At 38.4% G+C, this 18731-nt stretch overlaps 1 protein-coding gene across 2 annotated transcripts; it reads left to right on the top strand.

Moving 5' to 3' along the window:
* Positions 1–637: 637 nt before the first annotated feature.
* Positions 638–17746, top strand: LOC122976649 (protein-tyrosine kinase 2-beta-like). Of its 2 annotated transcripts, XM_044345228.1 has the most exons (30): positions 638–922; positions 1019–1370; positions 1994–2172; positions 2524–2611; positions 2751–2830; positions 2969–3031; positions 3522–3576; positions 3711–3851; positions 4116–4187; positions 4331–4432; positions 5630–5747; positions 5974–6016; positions 6368–6399; positions 6566–6613; positions 7518–7612; positions 7746–7827; positions 9157–9257; positions 9470–9585; positions 9892–9992; positions 10164–10253; positions 11832–12036; positions 12604–12703; positions 13452–13499; positions 14122–14247; positions 14580–14612; positions 15013–15037; positions 15306–15346; positions 15465–15599; positions 15792–15872; positions 16480–17746. In XM_044345228.1, the coding sequence occupies exons 2-30, from the start codon at positions 1167–1169 to the stop codon at positions 16705–16707; spliced, it is 2832 nt and encodes a 943-aa protein (XP_044201163.1). In that variant the 5' UTR covers positions 638–922; positions 1019–1166; the 3' UTR covers positions 16708–17746. The 2 variants fall into 2 exon arrangements, with proteins under 2 accessions (XP_044201163.1, XP_044201164.1); XM_044345229.1 differs by having other exon boundaries at positions 638–1370.
* Positions 17747–18731: the final 985 nt, after the last annotated feature.

Below are 18731 nucleotides of genomic sequence, written 5' to 3'. Positions count from 1 at the left end.
GTCAACGAGTGACTAGCATTGACGGGGGAGGCAAGAATGTGGTCTCCTTTTGATCCACTAGCAGGCCAAGCGTGCTCAGCTGATTTACCTCCCAGCCAGTATTTCTCATAGCGAAAGTCTTTGTTACATTACATCCAAAATAAACTGATGATCATAGACATATTTCACTATTTCACGCCACACGATGACACAGACATAGACAGTCAGAAGTAGGTCAAACAAACATGACGGAAAATGCTCCTGTGGACACCATTCATGTCTATACAAAATTTCATCAAACTCAGTTCAACAGTTAATGAGATATTTCAGTCTGAACCAAACCAACATTTCCATCCCTACAGCTGGGCTAGCCATATTTAAAAGAACATGTGAAATTTACCACATCGACATATTAATTTAGATTTTAAAGGATGGTTGTATTTTGTTTTTCCATTTTGTGCTTGTTGTACTGAAAGGAGTTGATATAAAAAGAGAAAGAAAATCACCTGTATTTTGCATTTGCGCATCAAAACTTTTGGGAGAGGAAGTGAGAGTTCTGTAAACCATGCCCATCTTTGAGCGGAGGGGGTGGAATGAGGTTTCGCTGGACTGTGCCACTGCATGTGAAACTGGCGGGGGGGTGGGGGGGTTGACACCGTAGTTGCATCAGTCCTATCAGTTTTTCTGTTAGCGGCGCTTCAACTTCCTTATTTGTTCCCTTAGTACCATTTCCTCTTTCAGTTACTGATGTGTCTTTTCTTCAAGAGTACAGCTTCAGATACGTTTTTTTGGGTCGGTTAAGCTGTCAAAGAAAGAACAAACGATCAAATCCGCACTTTACAAAGTTAAATGAAGGCTGTGTGTTGCTGCCATCGACTTGTCCTCAGTTTTAAAGACTGACAGTACTTTGCTCGTGCTTAGCGGGGGAGCTTGTGCAAGATTGGTGAGTACAGCAGACGTCGGATCATTTATTGAGATTTGAACATTCTTCAAATACAACAGCATGATCATGTTGTGTCCATTTCCTGTCTGTCTCCAGCTTTGATGTGTCCATGTATATATGTGTTTTATGTGCTTATATGATGTGACTAAGAGAGAAGGAACAGATAGCGAATGAAATGGTGTGTGTGGGCGTGACAACGTGTATGTATATATGCCGTAGCAACACTGTGTGTTGAGTGTATGTGATGTCTGGGGACACAAGCACCCTGTCCTGGAGGAGCATGTCTCCTACCAGCCAGCCAGACTTCTCGGACGCGTCTCCCACGACAACTTTCTCCAGGGACAACATCTTCCCGACGAAGATCATCAAAGTGTGTTTCCTTAGCAACAACTCTAACCTGGGCAAGAACTTCAAACTGGTCCGCTGTGTAGAGGGATGGACCGTCAGGGTATACTCTACTATACTCTACTGTACTCTACTGTACTTTACTGTACTATACTCTGCTCTGTACTCTACTCTACCATACTGCTTTCTAGTGTACTCTACTCTGTACTCTGCTGAACTCTACCATACTGCTTTCTACTGTACTGTAATCAACTCTATTATACTGTACTCTAGTGTACTCTACTCTGTACTCTATACTCTACTCTATACTGCACTCTACTGTTCTCCACTGTACTTTACTGTACTTTACCATACTGCTTTCTACTGTACTATACTGTACTATTTACTGTACTCTAGTGTATTCTACTCTGTACTCTATACTCTACTCTATACTGCACTCTACTGTTCTCCACTGTACTTTACTGTACTGTACACCACTGCACTCCACTCTTTACTGTACTGTATTTTATTTTCCTACTAGTCTTGTTTCAACTGTACTCTACTGTACCTCACTGCATTATATATACCGCTATATGCTCCACTTTACTCCACTGTACTAAACTTCACTTTACTAACACTCACACAGACATTGCAGAGAAAACAGTATATTAGGTAGATGAGGCTTTAATACTGCAACTATCAATATGATTTTTATTCAAATTCACCGTATAATCTCTTATGTCCCAGTCTATCATCAATGCGGTGCTGTCTAGCGGCTGTGTGGGTCCAGAGATAAAATACAACCACTGTTATGGCCTCCTCCTCAATCACCTCAAGTCCTCAGAGATACACTGGCTACACCCAGACCTGACTGTGTCTGAACTCACCCAGCGCTATGAGCAGCAGCACCTTGAGGCTGAGTGGAGGTCAGTACTTCTGTCTTTGTCTGGTCGCGCTTCATTTACAGCACATATATTTGAAATATATCATATTTTTACTTTGAATAGTCCAATATCTTGTCTACAATGACCTTCTTGATGGTGACACTAGAGGTAGGGGCAGGGGATCACTAGGATTCATCCTCTGTGGGCCATGAATGTCCTTAGAGAAACTGAAAAGAAATCCAGCCATTAGTTTGATAATGTCCATGCTAATATTTCATGTGCTATATATAGTACTAATCGTCATAGCACATTGTGTTTGTATACAAGACATTTATGTAATTAAGTAAATGTAGACTTATGGCAACAGAGATCAAGTGATGGTTGTTTGTCCAGATATGACCTGAGGATCAGATACATCCCATCAGACTTCACCAAGAAATTCGATGATGACAGAACCACTTTGCTCTACTTTTACCAGCAGGTCAGTAATACGTCAGTATGTGTGTGTACATTAACCTTTGCAAAGTTTTAGAACTTGTGGGTGAGAACATATTTGCAAAGTGAAGTCAGTTAGATAACGGCTGTAGTGAGCGGCAGATGTGTGACTGTTTTATCTACAGGTGCGAAGTGAATACATGCAGCGGTACGCCTCTAAGGTCAGCGAGGGGATGGCCCTACAGCTTGGCTGTCTGGAAATAAGGTACTGAGCAACCACCACCTCACCCTTGTTCTCTCAGTGTTCCAGATCCAAGAAAATAGAACAACAACTGGAAATGGTCTCTTTGTGAGCAGTGTTTGAGTCATTCATAAACACTGTGTTCACTTATTTTGCCCACAGGAGATTCTACAAAGACATGAATCCAAATGGACTGGAGAAAAAGTCCAACTTTGAACTATTAGAGTAAGTCAAGCATGATTGTTCTACTGTATGCCTGCATAACCCTCCATTTAGGCAATTTCCCTTTTATATATATTTTGTTGTAATAAAACTTCCGTTACACTGCATCATCAAACAACAGAAGAGAAACCTTTGACATCCACTGCAGCACACATACTTTATCTCAGTAGCTATCTAACCACTGTGTGTATACCACAAAGATATCTATACGGAGAGGAATCACAGGCCTGAGAAATAAGAGTGAACTGACCAGAAGTGGTCTGTGGTTAAAATGACAACCAACATAGATTGGATGATACTCAAGCAGATACAAATGAGCATCTCTGCCATTCAGCTGGTTTACATTCATGAGAGAGCTTCAAACCTGATGGCCAGCACAGTGCCTCAGTGGTTAGCAATGAAGCTTTGCAATAAGAGGGTTTGAATCCTGGCTCTGTATGCTTTTGGAAAGGGGTGTTTGTTTCATGACTGTGGTCTGACTTTCCTCCCTTAGGAAGGACGTGGGGCTGGACTTGTTCTTTCCCAAAGAGCTGATCAACAATATTAAGGTAGAGAGTCAAAACAACTGCTGTAAAGTAATTTTCCTGTTTTGAGTGTCTCTTTTCTCTGCCCTAAAGATGTGTTAAAGTTCTTACAATGAACTTTAAATGATTGCTGTTTGTCTTTGTGCAACGTGTATCAGCCTAAGCGGTTGCGTCGGATGATCCAGGACACGTTCCAGGGCTACTCCACTCTGAAACAGGACGAGTGCATTGCCAAGTTCTTCAGCACACTGGCTCAATTCTGCAGCTACACACAGGAGAACTTCGCCTGCCAGCTAGTGGTGAGTGAGAGTTTGATGCGTGCACACGTTAGTTTTCTTGTTAAATTTAGTATTATTGAAGCAGTCAGCATTTCCAACCAGATTGTATTCTAGTAAAGTTTGGAAATTCCTCTGACCACTCTGACTTTGATCTGTTTTGCAGTTAAATCCCTCCACAAAAGTTGAATGATTTCCTGAGATATCTTTACTAATAGTATTCTTATGTCAAAATAAGACATTTTACCCAGGCATGTGTGTGTGTGTGTGTGTTTCTTGTGCCCATAGCTTGGTTGGGATGTAGCAATAGAACTGGTCATTGGTCCTAACGGCATCAGTCAACAAAGTGAAGACTTAAACGTGAGCTCACTCTCTCTTTCTCTCAGCTTTTCCGAGATTTCTTGATTTTATAAACTTTTGTACTGCATTTACTCTACAGCCATTTGCCATTTACTCTTGCTTTATTTCTACTTTTAACATCTTTGTCTCTGCCTGTTTTCCAGCCCTCCTGTATGGCTAAATACTCTCAGGTGCAGAGTATCTCTACCTCTGCAGAGAGTGACGGTCAGGCTCTGCTCACCGTCCAAATAGAGGGATCCAAACAGGTAAACTAGCTGTTTCCCCTTGTTTTCAGTATGTTGTAGCTTCTTTTTTTTAACATACAGATATAAAAGTGGTATCAATCTTCTATTCCTTTAACTTGAACCTTAACCCATTCAAATGCAGATGTCTGTCAAAAAGCTAGAGTGACCGAGGGTGTTCTTTTGAAAACACTGTAGGGGAAAATGAAGCTCAAACTACCTTAGTGCTAATTCTTTACTTATGCCTACTCTTTTTTTTTATTATTGGTGCATAGTGACAGTACATAATCACAGACAGAGGTGGAAACATAAAGCAAGAAAATGTGAAAGAAATACAGTATAATATTAATAGTGATAACAACAGATATTATAATGCAAGCCAGTTATAGCTGCCAATAGCAGTGTGTATGTATATGAGCGTATTTATAACTGAAAGAGAAAATACAGAAATAGGAAGGAAGAGTAAGAGTAAGCAAAAGAAAAAAGGAGGTGTTAAAAAAAGAAAATGACCAAAAATGGCCGTCTTGAAATTGGAACTCTGGGCACCATCATTGGGACTGGGGGGCTACCAAGGCTCAGCTGTGTTGGACCTTTTAGTCAAACACTTATATACGTACCTATCTATGATTACTCTCGTCACTTTCTCTTTTAGCCATATCCTGTCTCATCATCAGTTCAAAACCATAATGTTAAATATTCATAGATATACATCTGCAGATGGTTTGAGCCTCATTTGTTAAGAGAGTAGGTTTTAATCTTGCTCATTAAAAATTTCACCATGCTAATCAGGTTGTGATACAAACAGCCTCCTTCATTAACACCTGCAAATCCACCACAGGATGCCAGCCTTTAGCCATTAATTTACATTTATAAAACAATGGATCTATGAGTTTTAATTTATGTTCTCATTTATGTCTCTCGCTCTTGCTTGCAAAACGTATTGGTGTCAGTGCAATGTCTTCAGAAATGACCGATCTGATAGCTGCAGGTGTGAGATTTGGCACAATGTTGATTTACATGACTTCATAAATAAAAAAGAATTATGTGGTTAAAATAAGCCATCAGCATACCCCGACAGGTGCAAGCCTTTATGTGTTTGACTGACACAGTCAGGAGATGCTTTTCATATGCAGTAATATGCTCTGGCCTCAGAGTTGCACTTCTGAGGTTAACATGTGAGTTGAGCACATATATGAATATCCTTTGTGTTTAACCTCTTAGCCATTGTCGGTGAAAACCTCGTCCCTAGCTGTAGCAGAGAACATGGCTGACCTGATCGACGGCTACTGTCGGCTAGAAAGCGGCTCTGAGACCTCGCACATTGTCAGGCCCAGCAAAGGTACACTTTGCATCATGTGCTTTCCTGGTAACAAAGATGGAAATATGCTCTTTTCAATCAGAAGATGCTAAACTATCCAGCAGTTTTTATGCCCAACAATATGAAAATATGACCCTGGTTATAAAAATCTGTAATGTTCCTTTAATTTCTAGTCTCTCTATTTAGTAAGCCTTGGAGACGTAAGTGCAAAAACTTCAGATAAACAAAAGGGTTGTTTTTTTTACAGGGAGAGACACAAGACCAAAACTGCCTGCCATCCCAACACAACAGTGAGTGTGTTCAGTCTTTGAAAACACATTTAAAAAAATGAAACATATTGGAAAGTAAATTCCTCTTAAACATATTTTTATCTTCACACCCTCCCTCTTCACACCCTTTGTGATCTAGTTATTTTTTCCCTCTGTTGGACCAAAGGTCACAGATGTTTAAATAATGCTGATCATTGACTGGTTGCTTTATAATAAAGGAGAAATGTAAACAGCCACAAATAAATAGCAATTGGCTTTCTGGTTAGGTTGCACTCAAAGAGCACATACTCCTCTGTTTATTGGTAATATTATTGGTTTAAGAGTATTAAGCTGTTACATTACGCTCCCTAAAAGTCTTTCTCTCTCTTCCAGTGGTGATTCCAGTGTTCCTGATAGTGGAACAAGTAAGTCTAATGACTGATTTTGACAGATGCATCAGGTGTAGGCGTTTGAGTCATTTTGTTCCATTTCAGTATGCATGTTTAATTTTTACTTCTGCTGTTCTACATCCTGCTAATTTTAGCAGACTAATCAACTTCTTCTTCTGTTTTTTGCCCCCTTTAACCTCAGATTCAGATATTTATGCTGAGATTCCAGAGAAAACAGAAGACTCTTCTGGTGAGTCATGTTTTACTGACACCTGAAAATACTTCAGAAACCCATATCTGCTGTTACTTAATGCTCCTGACCAGGCAATCAGATAAGAAATTTCAGTGATTATGTTATTTTGGTTATCAGATGAGGTGATGAGGTGTAATGGAAAAAAAAAAAAACATGAAACAGGACCAAATCATCTTCATGTTGCTCTCTTCCTCTTTGAGAAAGAAATGTGTTGAACAATCATTACAACATATGACAAACAATACAAAATTTGGAATTTTCTAAATTAACAGGAGTGGAAAGTTTAAACTTTCAAAACTGCACTCAAAATTACCCTGGAATTTAACTAATAACCCCGTGACAGTCAGTAAAAAAACTTTGCATGTAGCTTTTGGTTTTTTGTCTGTAAGCATAATGTTCATTCTGTCATGCTTGCCACCAGGTTTCAGCTTCAACCACAACATTTGTCTTTCATTTTGAAGAACTGCCTACATGAAGCAGACAGGAAACCTAAAGCTGTATATATACTGATGAACCTTTCCTCAGAAATAATTTACAAAAAATGCATTTGCAACATATACAAATACAGAGTGTGATACAGAAGGTGTGAACCTGTCCTGTCAATGACTTAAGATACTTTGAATTTCCAAACACTGAACCTGAATTCTTTCTTCTTTAATTTACCAGCTTTAACATATGTCACTCACCTGTACAGCTGCATTTATAGTTGTGTTGATTAAAAAAAAAGATTATGGTTGGTGTTAAACTGGTGTTTTTTATTGTAATGTGAGAAACACATTTTTACAAATTAAATCCTTTTTAAGGATTTCTTTACTTGGATAGTTAGAAGTTTCATCAAAAATGTGAACATATTTGTATCCACTTAACCCATCCCTCAGTTTCTTTATGTTTGTATGTTCAGAGAAGTACGGGATCTCCAGAGATCATGTTGTTGTGGGTCGCATCCTGGGCGAGGGATTCTTCGGGGAGGTTCATGATGGATTTTATAAAAGCCCAGTGAGTTCACCTGTTCACTCTCAAACATCACTGTAGGGATCTAAATAAAATCTGTCACCTCTGCATTTACTAAATGCACAGAATAGTGCCCAGTCGTGGTTCACGTAATGTACACGCGTGTGTGTGTTTGCAGACAGGGGAGAGGATCCGTGTGGCCATTAAAACATGCAAGGACTGTTCAGCTGATGTGAAGGAGAAGTTTCTCAGTGAAGCTAGTGAGTATGTAGCTGTTGCTGTGATTATTTCCACTAATGTGCACATCAGGGTTTGTATAAAGATTTGTGAAACAGCTGCAAAGCCTGATGGAGGATCATAACAGGAAACCTTAACTGGTTACAAGTTAAATCACTGCAGTAGCAAACTACTTAGTGTACCATTGTTTTATTCACAGGAAATACAAAAAAAGAAACAAGCAATATCAAAGTACAATATATAGCATAGTGCAATATCTCCGTTTGAAACATTTCTGGGTTTTGCATGTTGCATTAGTCAGAAGATTGCTGTAATCGACTTCCTGTTGCCTGTGGCTTCATGAAAAAAGTCAGACTGGGGGCTGCGGGCTAGACAAGAGTCATACATAATCGTTCCTATGTGAGTGGCATAGTTTAGTTCTAGAAAGAAGTTATTTTAGCTGAAGTTGCCAGTAATTTTGTGTGACACAGTTTGTAATGCCCTCGAGCAAGACATGCAATAATATGCGTCACTTTGAAAACTTTGAAATAAAATCAAGACAGGCGTGGCTTATAATGAAAATTGTATTGATGATTTTGCTTTTCTCAGAGCTTTAGCAGCCGTTGAACAGTTAAAATCAAACATCTTCATGCACTCGGTTCAAATTTTATGGTCATTTTATTTTGAAATTTCTTGAGCAAAAAGTGAACAGTTAGGTCTGATGGTGGAGAAGAACGGTCATTAGTTGTGGCTACACTTCTCACAGAAATGTACTTTAAAGCTGCATTAAAGAATTTTGCACACCTAGCAAACAACATTAGCTTTCATTTTGAGTAGTGTTTCTATAACTGATGAATATAAGTCCAGTATTCACTCTCTTTTTGGCTATTTTTGGTCCCCATCGACTCCTGAGCAAAAAGATATTGGGCCCTAGCAACAAAGTGCTTCACTTTCTTCACCTACTGAAGCTAGATAGTCACTAACTTTGCTCTGTCTGCCTTGTGGTCAGGTAGCGTATAGCGTATCTGATTCAGTTTCACAGCTCAACAGCTGCCTGCTGCTGCTAAATGAGGTTGATGAGAGCTGTGAAACAGAACCCATCAGTAAATGTGCCGCAAAACCACCGCCAGAAATGAACTAGAAGAGGCTACAATGCACTGTAGAGCTGAGGAGAATTACAGAGTTTGGTGATAAGTCTCTGTTGTTTTAGCACTATGAGCGACAGTCATTTAATTCAGTGTTAAAATAAAAATATTGATTATAGCAGCTTTTTTTTTAGCTTTTCCTTTTTGTCTCCTGTCAGTTAACCTTCATTTATTTTCTGTCTCATAAATGAATGATAAAAATGTGGTGCATTGCTCTGTCTGTTGTAGGCTTGATGAAAAATTTGGATCATCCCCACATTGTGCGTCTAATCGGAGTCATTGAGGTTGATCCTGTCTGGATCATCATGGAGCTCTATGAACTTGGAGAGGTGTGTGTGTGTGTGTGTGTGTGTGTGTGTAGGGCTGATTTGTATATGTGTAAAACAAGGTCATCATAAAATAGTTAAACTGCTCATGTTAGATGCTCAATTTGCAGGTAGTTGTGTGGACATAGTTTGGGATGGTGATATCATGCATAGGAAAAATCCACTTTAAAATAGTCAAATATCTTGTTAAAGTAGACATTTTTGCATCCTGGCAGTTGGGGAACTATCTCAATCAGCAGCAGTACATCATCTCAACTACAACGTTAATCCTGTACTGTCTACAAATCTGCAAAGCCATGGCTTACCTGGAGGGCCTCAACATGGTGCACAGGTATGAGAAGACAAGCAACCTCATTTATTTGTGATACATTTTTTACAAGAAAAAAGTAAAAAAAAAAGAAAAAAAAAGGCATTTCACTGTAAGTAGAAGCCAGGGCATCTCAGGAAAGAAAGTATTGTATCATTAAGTTACTGTTGCCATTTCTGTCCCAGTGTATTTACAAAATAGGCCTTGGATGGCCTTGTTATTCTGCAGAGAGTAAAATATTTATTGAAATATGTAACATTTGACCTAATTATGTATATAGTGATATTTAATGTTGGTGTTTGTGGTTTCTGCTCTGTCTGTGTGCTGTAGAGATATAGCCGTTAGAAATATCTTGGTGGCGTCCTCTGAGTGCGTCAAGCTTGGTGACTTTGGTCTGTCTCGCTATGTTGATGATCAAGAGTATTACAAAGGTACAAAAACATTCACAATTGCATACAGTGTTTGTGGTCAACATTTCAGGTCAGCACCTTTGTTAAAGAGGTAGAAGTTTATTTTGGGTGTAATTGCATACAGCATGCATACCATAAAGACATCCTCCATTCTCTCTTTTTTTTTTTTGTCTATTTCTCTTCTCTGTGCAGCCTCGGTTTGTCGATTACCGATCAAATGGATGGCACCAGAATCCATCAACTTCAGACGCTTTACCACAGCTAGTGATGTCTGGATGTTTGGTGAGAAAAACATTTGTTTTCAACAATGTTCTCAATGCACATCTTATATGTGATTGTAGGAAGCTACTGTGGCCTGCATGTTGGAGGCTAGATTCTTGTGATAAAAATAGAAACTTTTTTTCTCGTGTCTTTTTCTTCAGTCTTTTCTGTATCTGAAACAGAAACATATTTTGACACCTGTGATCCTTCATTGAGGACAATATAATGCTATTCATGACTTTGAGGTTGTATGTTTTGGTGAACTGCATTACATCCAACGGTAGTTCAAGTGTTTTAAAAAAAAATGTATGTACCACCAGAATAATCATAGACTGTAGATTATACATGAAGTATTATGGACTTTCAGTATCTGAAGAGTTTGGAGGTTGGTGTTGTTTTTTTAGCTTTTCCAAAACCCAAAAGCCCCATTCAGGACTGGAGCATCCACCTAGTAGGAGCCAAAATGGTAACACTATATCAGAGTTTAGAGTAATGTTTAGAGTTTATGGCTCTGTCCTGATCTTTATCTAGTTTTGGGGAAGTAGAGCAATCGCAGCCAATGTTCCCTGATATAGTGTCATGTTTGACAGACACATTGTTTTAATCCTCATCCAAGTCTTTTCTCTCATAAAACATACAGTGTTAATATGTGAACAGCAAAGCATCAATCTAACTTCTCTTCTGCTTGTTCAAATATTTTTTTCAAAACAGTGTTATGTTCATCAACTGGAGAGGATGCTAACTTCTTGCATGGGACATGTAGCTTTAGCTTCAAGATTTTTAGCATGTCTTTTAGTTTTTGTGGTTTTAAAACCAGTTAGCAGGAAACATGAAAAAGTCAGCCGGAAACCAATTTTACACCAACTCAGACAGCAGCTAACATTAGCTACTGCTGACAAAAATGAGCAGCCTGCTTTTGTTTACTTCTGTGTGAAATCAGAGACTCATTGTACCAAAATAATACTACAAATCTCAAGCGGTGTAATAAATTTGCCACTGTTATCACTGTAAACTGCAAAGGTATTAAACTAGATTGAAACCCTTTTCATATGTAGCAACAGTAACTAAGCTAAGGGGGAATTAGCAATTAGGAGTTTCTTGTTTTTTTGGCACTCTCTAGACTCCATACATAAACAACGAGGGACTCTACCATTAGGCAAGGTAGGCAACTGCCTGGGGCTCCCGACTAAAAGGGCCCCAAACAGCTGTAGATTTATTATGATGTTTATATATGAAAAATACTTAATTATGTTACTATTCTAACTCATTGTACCCCAAAATATCTTACAAAAGGCCCCCCAAAACACATAACTGTAGTAAAAATTTGAATTCAGGACTTTACAGTACTTTTATTGTGTGGTATTAATAGTTTTATTATTGATAGTTTTAGTTTAGAAAAAAGTTTTGAGTACTTCTTCTACCAAAGCCAATACCAACATTCCCAGTTAGAGAAAGGGTGAAAATAAAGCAAGATGGCATTTGCCGGGGGCAAATCACTAAATCCGCCCCTGTACATAAATGAGGGTAGACAAAACTGTTAAGATTTGTTTAACTATGATGCAAGCCAATACAGCTTATCACCTGTGTGTGTTCACCCAGGTGTCTGTGTGTGGGAGATCTTCTCGATGGCCCAGCAGCCGTTCTTCTGGCTGGAGAACGGGCAGGTGATCAATCAGCTCGAGTCGGGGATCCGACTCCCAAAACCGCAGCTCTGCCCGCCCACCATCTACTCCCTGCTCACCCACAGCTGGAACTACAGGCCAGAAGCCCGGCCCAGCTTCAGCGAGCTCGTCTGCTCCCTGAGGTACACACTCGTGTACCTGCACACACACACTATCACTGCTGCAAAAATACCCATCTTACCTGCAATTATCTTCACTTTTTTTTTCTCATCCTTCTTCCACTAAGATTTGAAAGTTTTAAAGTTGTTTTGATGGTAAAACTGTGGTTTTAAAAGTAAAAAACAGGAATGTTCAAAGTTGTCAGTCTGTAATAATTGTTTCATTCTCATGACGTTTAATGCTTCTAATGGTATGAAAGTTTAAAGTCATAGTTTCTGAACACATATTTCTGAGATTTAAATAGCCACTTTCAGAGACTCAAATCTGCTCTTTTAGCTTTGCATGATGGGATTTCATGTCATGCTCAATATAATAATGGAGGGTGAACCAATCATGTGCTGCACCAATGAAATACAACCAATAAGTCAGTGTTTTTATTAGCCAGATGTCATCAGTTAATACAGAAGTTCCTCTTAAGAAAGCAAAAGTGAAATCAAGATATATTCTTACACTGTAAATATTATTTTTCCTTATGCATTTGACACTTGGACACACACTAACTGATGTCTGTGTTTGTGTGTGTGTGACAGTGAGATCCACAGAACGGAGCAGGAGGTTGACACGAGGCATGATATGTCACGCTCCGACCCATCTCTGCTCAGCCCCAAACACACAGAGCCTCCACCCAAGGTAATACACACACTATTAGGTGCAACTCAGTCAAGCTCTACAGTTAAATACCAGATATCCTTTTGTTCTTGCACAGTATGTTTGAAATACTGAATACACTGAAGCCTTTACATTGCACACAACCACCACATCTAAATGTGGGAATACGCTTAAGTGACTTTAGATGCAGTTCTTCTTGTGGTCACTCGTTGCTGGTTCCAAGACAACTCAGACTGTATTGAAGTGACTTTACTTTCTCTCTAGAAATACAAAGCCATCATATATTTATTTCACAATGATCCTCAGTATTTAATTTCACTTCTAATTCCAGTTTAGTTTGTTTGTTCACTAGCTGTATTAAAAGACAGCGATGATTTGACAACCTTATTAGTTAGCAGGCAAGCAAATTATCTAACCAAAGAATTATGAAATGATCGGGATGGAGTAAACATTATGTGCATTAAACTCTGAAATGGTCAACATTTTGTTTGTTTGATGCTCAGATTGTTTTCATTTTCAATTTCTTTTTTCATTTACATGTTTATTTTATTTCAATGTGGACTCCAGTAGCATTTGCAACTACCTCTGAGGAAGTTAAGATTCAACCAAAGAGTTTCAAATAAAGATCAAAATGATTTTTTTTACAACCATACTGGCAATGATGACCTCTAATTGTTTTTTTTTTCCACCTCATATCTCCTTTAATAAATTACAATAAAAAAATGAATCCTCTCTCTCTCTCTCTCTCTCTCTCTCTCTCTCTCACCAGCCATCCAGAATACAAGGCAACACCCTTCCTCGGGTTTCACGCATACCGGTGCGCTTCACACTCTCTCATACACACACCCGAAATCACACAGCAGACATAAATAAATGCGTAAAGATAAATGTGCACTCACACATACAAACAAGGACATATGCCATAAAAACTGATCAAATTTGGGTGGGTGTAACTGAGCTATTTGAACCCACTGCTGTGACTTCCTGCACCCTTACAGAGAGAAATCATGCTGAATAATACTGCAAATGGTGAAAATGCTGGCACACAATCACTTTATACCAGTATCAGTATATTGTACATACAGAACAATGACTGAACCTTCGAGATAACATCACAACATAAGGAGGAAGTTTGTTGTTGAGTCACGTTCTGCAACGTCAGCTGCAGCTACAGCCTTCATGGCCAGAGTGTAAAAACTGGACGTGGAACAATTTCTTAAAAACTGAGTAAAAGCTGAACAAACCACTCCATGTTTTAAACAAAGAGGAGGATTTTAAAATCCAAATAGATTATACAAACCACCAAGATATACTGTTACATATTATAAAAATGACTGAATATGAGCACATATTTTAGCTTTTCAAAACTTCCTTTTGTAAGTCGTGTGTGTGTGTGTGTGTGTGTGTGTGTGTGTGTGTGTGTGTGTGTGTATGTGTAGGCAGCAGACAGGGATACTAGGCCAGTGTGGGAAAAAGAGAGATCGCGAGTTGAGGACACTTTACAGAGACAAAGAAAAGAGATGCTGATGGATAAACAGTGGCTGGAGCAGGAGGAGAAACAACTGGTGAGACACACACACACACACACACACACAGACACACATGCACACACACACACAGCAGAGCAGTAAAGCATGTCTTCCTCTGCACGGCAAAGGAAGTATAGAAAGTTGTTTGTGGTCTTATGAGTGTGATGAAACAGCGAAAGTGACATGTGTAAAGATCATGTGCTTGACTAAATATGATGAAATATTCAATAATGTTACAATGACAGAACTCATATTAATACTCATACTCACATATCTTACTGAAATGACTTCTTCACATACAGTACATTATGCTGAACTCTGCTTTCACTGTAAACTTCACATGTAAGTGACATTGTGTTTTTCTGTAGGATCCTGTGGTGCGAGTAGATTCATGCGCCAAGGTACATTATTGTCTTTTTATTTCCTTTTGTGCAAATTTGAGATATATTATAGCTTGTATTAAACATTTCTGACCACTAGAGGGCAGAAAACACCTGTTAATATACTGTATGTCCTAAATTAGTCAAGAAACACTTGAGAAAAACCTCTTTTAAGGTTTCATTTCAGCATCATTTAAATATTTTTCAACATTTAAAGCTGTGCTTCAAGATTTTATACCACAATTAACCAGTCTGAGACGCAATTGATTCACTCAGTTAGATGGCTAAATGTCTTCAGCATTTCCACTACAGAAAAGGCAATTTACAGCAGTAACTTGACCTCTGACCTGACTTGAAGTTTGAGACTGAAACCTACTAAAGTTATAAATCCTTTCTCTCTCTCTCTCTCTGTTATTTGCAGCCTCCTGAGAAAACCCCAAACAATGGTGAGTCCAGTTGAAGAGGCCTAACGTCAGCTGAAATCCTTTTTAAACATGCTTTACTATGTCTAACCTCTTGTAGTTGTAATGTTTAAGCCACAACAAACCCTTTTGAAATATGAATTACAGCATGTAGGTGCCATGTAGGAAAATTTCAAGATAAGAAACTGTAAAACGTTTACAATGTGAAAGAAATATTAGATTATAAAGAAGCAACGATGCATCATTTTCACCAAATGCTTTGTATGTATTTCTTTTTGTCTGTGTGTGTCAGGTCCTCCAGTGAAGCCTCCCATGCCTTCTGCAGACACACAGGTAAAATAAAAAAGACTTCTCTACTGTAAATTGGTCAGAAAACGTTTTGTAGAGCTGTCATCTTTTGTACTGAAGTGGAGCTCTGTATTAAATTTGGTCGTGTTGTGTTGGGTTGTAGTCTCAGGCCACAGCTGAGCTGGACCGATCAGGTGATCAGGTTTACACTGGCGTCATGGCGATGGTGAAACAGGTGGTCCAGCTCAAGAATGATGTCAACAGGCTCCCGGCCTCGGAGTATACCAACGCCGTCAAAGTATGTCTATCACCGTGTGTTTGTGTGTGTGTGTGCAGAGTTTATGATGAAGAGAGTGAGAATATTTAATAATAGATTAATGCTTTAAGGGGTGTTTCCATTTTAAAGTTTCTAATCATCCTCACCTCCTGTCTTCCCTCCCTCTGCCTCACCCTCCACTTCTCCTTGCCTCCCTCCCTCGTCCACCTTCAGGCGGTGGGTATCACTCTTCGTAGCCTGATTCAAAGTGTTGATGAGATCCTGCCTTCTCTGCACAGCTCTGTTACAACAGAGGTAAGCCTCACTTCATCTCTCTTTGTATCAATTATTATCTGTCCATCTTTTTTTTTATGATAATGTACATGCATGCAGGCAGCCAACAGTACCTGCTGTCTGTTCATTTAGGACACAGAAAAGCATTTCAAATACTGTATCTTAACACAGTTACATTAGTGTCTTTTCAGCGGCACCTGACGTCGCCCTGATCAGATTCTTCAAATGTTATCAGTCCATCTATTATTTTGTCATCCTGTTTTTCTGTGTTGTGTTTCTTCAATTTTGTTTATTCTATACACACAACATCCTTCTTGAGGTTTCTTCCACTTTTTCCCCATTAAAGGTTTTTTTTGGGGGGGGAGTTCCTTATTCAAATTGATGGTCTAAGGATAAGGATGTTATATACTGTACAGAATGTAAAGCCTCCTTACATTCAAAGGCAAATTTGTAATTTTGGGCTACACAAATAAAACCAGCATGAAAATCAAGATGGATTTTTATCAGAGGATAAACAAAAATAATGCAGCATTTATGTACTTGAAGTCTTTTTCATTTTTCCAGCTGTTCCTACCACAGAGAAACTGAAGTTTGATTGTGATGTGATCTTCTCTCCTTCTCTCTTCAGATCGAGGGCACAAAGAAACTGCTGAACAAGGATCTAGGAGAGCTCATCAATAAGATGCGACTGGCCCAGCAGAACTCCGTCACATCGCTGAAGGAGGAGTGCCAGCGGCAGATGTTGGCAGCCAGTCACACTCTGGCACTCGACTCCAAAAACCTGCTGGATGCAGTGGACCAGGCTCGAGTCAGAGCCAACCTGGCCAAGCCCAAACCAGACTCTGAAGATACATAAAATTCAGAGGAATGAGGAGCAAACAAGTTCACTGGTGATCAAATGGATGTGGAATTTACCGTGGACAGCAGGAGGATGCATCTGTTTTTCTTCAAGTAAGAAAAGCAAGTAGAAGGTTTTGTGGTTTTAACATCAGATCTGTTCCTGTGAAAATCTGCAGCGCTTCCCTGTATTCATGCTAATAAAAGATAATATAATATATGTGAATTTTCTCTTAAAGAAATGAATCATGGTAAGTTACACTGAGCGTTTCTTACAAGCTAAACAAATCGAACTGTATAAACGTAGTAAAGTTTTACTACTGTTTTATTACTGTTAATTCTTTGTTTTTATTATTTTTACTACAACATTCGGTACCTCTGTTGTTATTTCTGAGACAGTGTGTCAACATTTATGTATCCAGTGACATTTTCAGTTAATTTCACTGTTTGTGTCTAATGATATTTATTCAAAGATGGACTAACTCAAACATTTCAGTCTGCACTATCTGCAACAGCTAAATATGACTTTGTGAGAAGTGAGGTCAACAAGATTCTTTGATTACTTCAAACTAAATTTGAATTATGAGTGATAAGAAACTCTTTAAACAGACGATAATTTCTTGCACAGACAGGAAGGAGGAAAAACAAAGAACTGTAACAGTTTGTTATTTGATATTGTATCCAAATCTGTTATAGGGCCTATATCAATATCAAAATTTGGATTTTTAAATCACAATATGATTAAAACAATTGAGTGCTATAAGAATGATCAATTATGATCGAAAAAGTCAGGGCATCACCAAAGAAACGAACATTCATGAATGTCTGTACAATATTTCATAGCAATCTAATCACTATTTGTTGAGATATTTGAGTCTGGATCAAAGGGGTGTTTAAAAATGTGTCCATAATGTCATCATGAAAATTACTGTTTAGCAGAGAAAATAAATGTGTCTTTCTCTGCACTGTGTGCTTGCTTGTCTAATTTTATGTTACTGTGAAATGTTATTTTGTTTTTTCTATTTTTAGTAATATTAAAAAGCACACCCTCAAAAATGCAGTGGCTCTTAATAATAATAATAATCCATCCCATACATACATACTGTTCCTCCGTAACAGCCAAAGTGTCACTGCTTTTAACTACTTGTCTTTTGACGGTTGTTTCTCCTGCTTGACTTCATTATATGACACTGCAAGACTGATTTAAATAGATTGAATCATTTGCGTCTGGTTCTTTTACCATTTTGCAGGGACATTTCTTTGTGTTGCAACTGGAAAACCAAGCTGCATGTCCTGAGCACTTAAAACAACCCTTTAATTCTTGAGACACATGTTTTCTGCAGCAAAGTGTATAATACAAGATGCGTCCTTAGTCCAGTAGCAAAAAGTGAATTAACATTGTTTATCACTCATCCTACAGTATGAACACTTGTTCATCATGCACAGATTTTCCATAAAATCACACAGTGCTTCCTAGACGTAAAACACTCCGTCTTTGTCATTGTTCATTGTTTCACTAAGGAAATGAACATCTAGCCTAATAACGTACAATAGTATGGAAAATACATTCTTGTAAAGTGACTGATGTAATAAGATTCAGGCCTCCCATGTGGATAAATCAGCCACATATTTTAATTGTGTATATTTTTTAATGGAGTTCAGCCTGGAGTTTGCACGTATATGTCCGGGTCATTCCATGGAAACTGTTCAGATTGGACCTTGAAATTTTAAGATTTTTGATCATAACCAAACGGAGAATTTTGTATTTCATAGCATGAAGAATATGTAAAAATATGAAGAAATCATGTTTTATACAAATACATCTTTGAAAATTTCGTTAAAAATTGTTGTCCCCCATGTTTTTTCAGTGATGAGGTAGAAATGTCATGCTTGACGGAGAAGGTTTTGAAAGAAAAATGCATCAAACAATGTTCCGAAAGAAAATCAAAACTCACCAGCATGTCTTCTTCAAACTCTTAAATGATGTCATTTCCTATTAGTGATGTCATTTAAAGGAACAGTACAGTGTTTTGGTGCAGAAAT

The sequence above is a fragment of the Thunnus albacares genome, chromosome 24, assembly GCF_914725855.1.
Source record: "Thunnus albacares chromosome 24, fThuAlb1.1, whole genome shotgun sequence".
Classification (NCBI taxonomy): domain Eukaryota; kingdom Metazoa; phylum Chordata; class Actinopteri; order Scombriformes; family Scombridae; genus Thunnus; species Thunnus albacares.
The sequence above is the reverse complement of the archived record's forward strand: the minus strand, read 5'-3'. Positions and strand labels throughout refer to the sequence as shown.

Coding starts and splice junctions, on each gene's coding strand:
- LOC122976649 (XM_044345228.1), top strand. CDS start 1,167: ATGTCTGGGGACACAAGCACCCTGTCCTGGAGGAGCATGTCTCCTACC. Junction 1,371..1,993: donor TAGAGGGATGGACCGTCAGG/GTATACTCTACT, acceptor CTTATGTCCCAG/TCTATCATCAATGCGGTGCT. Junction 7,613..7,745: donor ATGGATTTTATAAAAGCCCA/GTGAGTTCACCT, acceptor GTGTGTTTGCAG/ACAGGGGAGAGGATCCGTGT.